The sequence below is a fragment of the Sapajus apella genome, unplaced genomic scaffold (assembly GCF_009761245.1).
Source record: "Sapajus apella isolate SASKATOON/1434 unplaced genomic scaffold, GSC_monkey_1.0 scaffold52, whole genome shotgun sequence".
In the NCBI taxonomy this organism is placed as follows: Eukaryota; Metazoa; Chordata; class Mammalia; order Primates; family Cebidae; genus Sapajus; species Sapajus apella.
In genome coordinates this window covers 4,728,237-4,734,565 of record NW_022436992.1, presented here as the reverse complement: position 1 = coordinate 4,734,565, position 6,329 = coordinate 4,728,237, and the positions used below count along the sequence as shown (strand labels likewise).

Sequence of the window (6,329 nt, the reverse complement as noted above, 5' to 3'; positions counted from 1 at the left end):
AGCGGATTATTCTTGACTCTCTACCAAGAGAACCTGTTGGGATTCCTGAAGGTAAACTCCATGAAGGTGTGAGGGCTTTCCTAGGACTGCAACTTCCATGAGTTCTCACTCTTAATGCCAATCTGCACTCAACATCCAACAATTTTTCAAAATTACCATTTAAATGTTTCTAACAGCTTGTAGCTCCAGAGACTTTTGCTCCAGGTAAGCAGAAATGTAAACAACTCTGTGCATTTGGGTGCTTTTCCAGATATTGGAGTACTAACTTGCCCTGCTATCTCAGTCTTTCATTAGCCCAAAGAAAAGTTGTTGATTTTAAGTTTATTCAGAATTTCCTTATTTTAAAGAAGAGAGTAACGTCTTCCAACACTCTTTATGTCAACAATGTAACCAGAAGTTTAAGTAATTCATTTTTTACTGTATTTTATAAAAGTCACCATGCAAGATGGACTGCAAATTAAAGAAAAAAGATGATCCTTCATAGAAAATCATTGAGAAGTTCTCTTTTAAGTGATATCAGACTCCCCTGGGGCTGACTGTATCACAGCATCAGGGACAATGTGTAGGCAGTGAGTGTGAGGGGAAGCACTGTCTTCATTTATTTATGATACAAACCCTGCCTGAGCAGGGCTCACAACTTTATCACAAATACACAGATTGGGATGCTCATACAGTAATTTCCCCTTAGGCCTGTGTAAGATTTGGAGGAGCCAAGACTCAGTGTTTTGACGTTCCCCAAACTCCTCCCTCCTCTTCCAAAGACTCTTACTATAAGAACAAAACAAAAGCATGTAAGTATAAAGAAATATTTTTATTATTATTCTCTGAGGTCCCGGGACATGGAAGACAGAGAAGAGCCTGAAATGAAGGCGAGGAGAAAGGAAAAAGAAGGCGGATCATGACGAGGTGGTCAGGTGTTTGGGGTGCATATTCGCTTTCAAGGTGAGTCTTCACTCTTGTCGAATGCTCATGATGAGCTGCACACCAAACTCAGGCTGCTGACTTTTCTTCTGCCCTAGACCTTGAACTTGCAGACATAGGGTAACTTTGAATCACAGTTATAATCTTTCCACTTCAGAAATCCTAGAAAGACAGAATATAAAAGGCATGGGGCTGGGGAAACTTGTGAACCCAATGAAGAGGCATCCCAGGTTTCAGCCTAGGGTTTAAAGCTGCTCTCATCATCACCAGTATCTCAATCCAGGGGAAGGAGACTCAAAGAAAGCAGAGATTAGAGTAGATGGGAGAAGACACATCAATACTGCATTTCCTAGCTGAAAAGGATTTCGTAAAGGTCAGGGCTAGAAATGGGGTGGAAAGTGCTGGGAAGAGACAGCTCTTCTGTTTCTTACCTGTGCTTCTTGACAGGCTCCCACAGTGGCCAGGGTTTGTGATGGTGGAGGGATTTTTCTCCCATGCAAAGTAATTCATCACATCAGTGCTACTCCACTCCCATCCATCTTCACCAAGCTCGGCACCCTATAGAGTACAGGAGGCAGCCAGGTGAAAAAAATAGCCATTGAAGGTCTCTTTGCATGGCCCCTTAGCTGTAACACCTGATTCCCTCCCCAGCCTCAGGAATGTTGGTTTGCTTATCCAGATGCTGCCCTAGAGGCCTCTGCGATGGAAGATCTTCCTTGACTCCTTGCTGTTATTGGAAAATCCCAGCCAATAAACACAAGATCTTTGGAACCACTCAAGGTAATATGTTACTTACAGAACAATAAGTGGTGTAGCATTTGTGATTAGCCTGTAGCCTCACAGATAATGTCTATTCTGTAGGGGGGGCAAAAATTGATCCTATCTTAATTTAGAATTCCCTCAGAATAATAGATGCAGACTCCCTGAAGCTCATATAATTGATTTGTAAGGATTCATGTGAGAATTACGTAAAAAGTTTTACAAGAGTCTGATTAATTTTATCTAAAGATTAGAGATCTCCACAGATTTCAGCTCTTCGGCTCTCTCATGGACTTTCTTTTCCCCCAAATGTTCCCCAGAATCTGAGCTCCAATGCTCTCCAAGTACTTCCTAGGCAGGCACAGGGGACAGGGATTGGGCCTGGGAAAAAACAGCAGTCAGCGTGAGAGGTAACAGAGAGGAGAGGGTATACTCGCACCTGTGTGGGGTCATGGAGACCAATCCAGACGAACGAGTAGCCATGATTAACGCTTTTGACCAGGGAGGACACGAATGATCCCTCCGCCCCGCTGAGCACAGACACCAGGTTTCCAGAGGGCCGCTTCTGACAGGCCAGCTTTGAAGGGGAGACAGAGAATGAGAAAGGGCTTCAGACCTGCTAGGTGAGGGCAGGGCAAAGGTAGGTGGGAGGATGACTGTGTGAAAGATAAATGTGTTCCTCCTCATTCCCAAGGAACTTTCCTGAATGGAGACCCTCCTCCCCCTGAGACCTGTGTGGACTTTCCCCTGTCACCTCCAACCCCACAACTAACCACTCACATCTGCATCTATCCAGGATTTTGGTGATGTAAACAAGGCATAGCAGTGGGAGCCATAGGCCTTGGAGCCTTTGGGACAGCTGATCCGCGGTGAGGGCAGTTCCTGCTGGGGATCTTCACCTGCGGTGGAAGAAGAAGGAGAGGGTAAAATGAAGAGTGGGGACTGGGGTGAGAGAGCACCTTGGGGAATACCTAGGCCTATCCTTGGGGAGGAAGACCACATTCTTGACTCCCTTTAATCTTTCCTCATGTTTTCAGAAGTTCTTTATCTCAAAATAGCCCTATAAATGGGGCACCATCTAGTCTCTTATTACCCTTTCCCCTTATTCAACCATTTAACACTCTCTTCACTCTGGGCTGTCTCTACATTGGGTCCTCCAATTATTGTTCCTCTCCTCATTTCATTACTGACCCTCCACACTTTCCCACCAATGTATATTAGAGTGCACTGACTAAATGAAAGCCATCTCATTCCATTGTTAGTGGACCACCGTGGAGCCTCCTTCTGCAAGTTAACCTGAAGGAAGGAGTGATGATGCAGAAACTGCAGGCAGTCTCATTAGACACCACACCATCACTTCATGTGACCTGCGGGAGCCTTCCACCTCTTCTTGGCTCTGAGCATTCGTAGGGAACCCAGTGCTAGAGACAGAGGAATCTCACCTTGGACCTGAGACAGGATCATGAGCCAGGAGAGCAGCATCCAGGACACACTGGGCAGGGCCATGGGAAGCAGCATGGTGTCTTCGACTTGAGGAGGCAATCAAGGGTCACTAAAGGAAGAGTGGTTAGTGGGAGAACACGCAGAGACCCTGCTGCCTTTTATCTTTTTCCTTCTCTAGCCCCCTTCAAATAAAGTGATATTGGTCACATCTGTCCTACAGTTCTGAGTGAGTTATGAATCTGTGTACTCTTCCATCCCCGAGCCCTCCCAGGACAGCCTTGCTGAGTCTCAGAGCTCCTGTGCTCTCTAAGGAAGAGACCCTCCCATGCTTCTCCTGTATCATGTGAGGTGGCCCCTCCCTGGGTCTCATCTTGTCTCAGCTCTTACCTCTCTGGTGAGATCTGGTATGCTTTGTCTGGTCAGGAAACACTGGGTTTTTATAAGAGGATCTTAGGGAGGGGCATTGGAGTGAATAACGGCCATGTGCAGGCGGGGCCAGGGTCATGGGGAGGCCTTGGCACTGGTTCAAAAGATACCTTTTCAGGAAGGAGACTCTTCCTGGCAAAGGCTGGGAATTGTCACAGTTGTTGCCTTTTTCCCTTTAGCAGGTCAGCACTTTCCCCACAAACAGTTGAAGTTTGCACATTTCCCACCCTCTTCCAGATATCTTCTGAGAAGCTTATGGGAATAAAGGCAATCTTGTGAACCTGGTATTACATAGTTTAGAAAATATCATGGCATTACATAGTTAAGAGAAATGTCAAAATTGTGCTTTTGATCAGACTGCCAGGAACTCGCTTCTGTAGGCATACATGTGAATTTCTTTATACCTTACCTAGTAACATTTAAAATAAATTAATAAATAAAAATTAGGAGTGCATTGAAATTGGAAGTATTGGTGAAGACAATGTATTAGTTGAGATAAAGAAAGAATACAAACCAGGAGAGGCAGCACTGGTTCAGATTCACTGCTTCAACTTTGCAGCAAGAGGTAAAGGAAGCTTGAAATAAACTTGTGAGTCAATAGGCAAGCCAAGGTATTATGGAACAGCAGTTAAATAGATTTGCCTTCCAGCTATCTCTGTGTGAGAAGACCAAGAGACAGTTCCTTGGTTTATTGTAATTCTGAGCTGACAGTTCGATACCTCAGAGTAGCACTCTTTGATTGTAACCTGCACACCCATGGGAATCTTCAGGGCCTGTTCAGAGTAGCTGTGCAGTTATAATTTTCATAATTACACAAAAATATTATTTGTCATTTTCACTATGTTGACATTTGCACTGGTGAGGCAAAAGAAATGGGGCATAGAAGTTCTGGTGCCTTAACATTAATCAGGGCAGTGGCACCAAATTTTATTGCTCATATCCACGCTCCTGCAAGAAACAAAATAAAGGCATTTTTGCTTGAAAATGCTCATGAACTTGATGAAGTAGAGTAGTGAATTGGCTTCAGTAAATCTCCACCCTTGAATAAATCTAGAGGAAATATTCTGTGTGACTAAATGAGAAGTTGATATGCGAAAGTACAATGGTTGTCTTGGGGGAAATAATTTGTAACACTGAGTTTTACTTCACTATTTCCTGGAACATCATTTTTACTTGAAAAATAAACCCAGACAAACTTTACTTATTGACATATGGGTAATTTGTTAACATGTTTTCAAAATTGATAAAAATGAATGAGTAAATAAATATTTTTAAATTTTATATATACATTATTATAAATATCAATAGCTCACATAAACAAAAAAATTTTGGGGGGGGTCCTCAATATTTTTTAAGAGTGTAAAAGTGTCCTGAGATCAAAACTGTTTGAGACCTCTGGTTAACATCTAGCTGGCAGTGTCCAGAAAATATAGGAGATGGAGACAGTATTGTATTACAGTGCAGGAATACCATCATCAAAATTTAGAAGGTGGGAAATTCTACAGGACAAATAAGAACATCTCCCCAGCAAGTGAATTTAAGGAAATAAAGCAACATATCACTCTTAACATGTGAAAGATACATCAATGAAATAAAATGTGTGAACCAGGCTTGGATCCTGATTTGAACAAATTAAAAAATTAAGAAACAAATGGGTAAAAGTATTTGATAACGTTAAGGGACTATATCATGTTCAGATGTAGTTATAGTACTGAAATTATATTATTTAAAGTATCCTTATCATTTAAGATCCATAATACTAACAAATGAAATATGTTATTCAGGATTTACTTCAAAATAATCTAGCATGGTAGAGATAAAGAAAGAAATAGATAAAACAAGAGAGGCCTTGAGGCCATGATAGTTGTTGCTTGGTGGTAGGTACTATAACACTATTGTCTTCGGAATTTTATAACACTATTGTCTTCGGAATTTTATCTAAAATATTGGGGGAAATTTTGAGAAAAAGAAACATTCAGGGCCATCATGAGAAATAAATTCAAAGGCCAATCTGACTCAAGAACATAGCTCCAAAGTTCCTGAACAAAACACAAAAACAAATTGAATTCATTAATATATACAATAAATAAAGAGAAAGAAGAGTTAATCATGGAAATAACGATAGTTTATTTTGATGAACTACTAATACAACTTTCAAGTTCAGAAATTCAAAGAGAAAAAATATATAGTCATTTTAAAAGAACAAAATCATTAAGTGAAATTCAAAACCCATTAGTAACTGACAAAAAGCCTTAAGAGTTAGGAATAGCTTTAACATGGTAAAGAAATATATAGAGACTCAAAAGTAAAATACTGAAAAGACTTCCTTAAAAATCAGGAATATACAAGTGTACCACCCTCATTGAGTCTAGCATGCAATAAAAAGTACACTTGGAAAAGAAAAAAAATTAAATAGGGAATGAGTAAATAAAGTTGTCACTATTTGTGTATGATAGATATGCTCTCTCCACAGAAAACCCAGAAGACTCTTCAAATTAATTGTTAGAATTAGTGGATGAATTTAGTAAACAAGAAGAAGGTGAAATCAATATATAAATCCCAATTGAATATTTATATTCCAACAATAAAGTCAGAACAGGTATTTTTAAGAAAAATACTATTTTTAATAGGAAGAAAAATATAAAGGCTCTAGATATATATCTGACAAAAATAGTTAAGACCACATGAAACCTTTTACACTTTAAAGACGACTTTAATATACGTAAAAATGTATCATGTTTTAGAAAGACAGATTCAATACCCTGAAGAGGTTACTTTTC

At 40.3% G+C, this 6,329-nt stretch overlaps 1 protein-coding gene across 1 annotated transcript; it reads right to left on the bottom strand.

Annotated features, from left to right (window-relative positions):
• Positions 1-792: 792 nt before the first annotated feature.
• Positions 793-3,569, bottom strand: LOC116526839 (regenerating islet-derived protein 3-gamma). The gene is made up of 6 exons (XM_032243475.1): positions 3,511-3,569; positions 3,123-3,232; positions 2,461-2,579; positions 2,120-2,257; positions 1,353-1,479; positions 793-1,083 (listed from the first exon to the last, which is right to left on the bottom strand). Exons 2-6 carry the CDS (start codon positions 3,196-3,198, stop codon positions 1,016-1,018), a joined length of 528 nt encoding a protein of 175 aa, XP_032099366.1. The 5' UTR covers positions 3,199-3,232; positions 3,511-3,569; the 3' UTR covers positions 793-1,015.
• Positions 3,570-6,329: the final 2,760 nt, after the last annotated feature.

Coding starts and splice junctions, on each gene's coding strand:
- LOC116526839 (XM_032243475.1), bottom strand. CDS start 3,198: ATGCTGCTTCCCATGGCCCTGCCCAGTGTGTCCTGGATGCTGCTCTCC. Junction 2,258..2,460: donor AATCCTGGATAGATGCAGAT/GTGAGTGGTTAG, acceptor TCCCCTTCAAAG/CTGGCCTGTCAGAAGCGGCC. Junction 1,480..2,119: donor GTCTCCATGACCCCACACAG/GTGCGAGTATAC, acceptor TGTACTCTATAG/GGTGCCGAGCTTGGTGAAGA.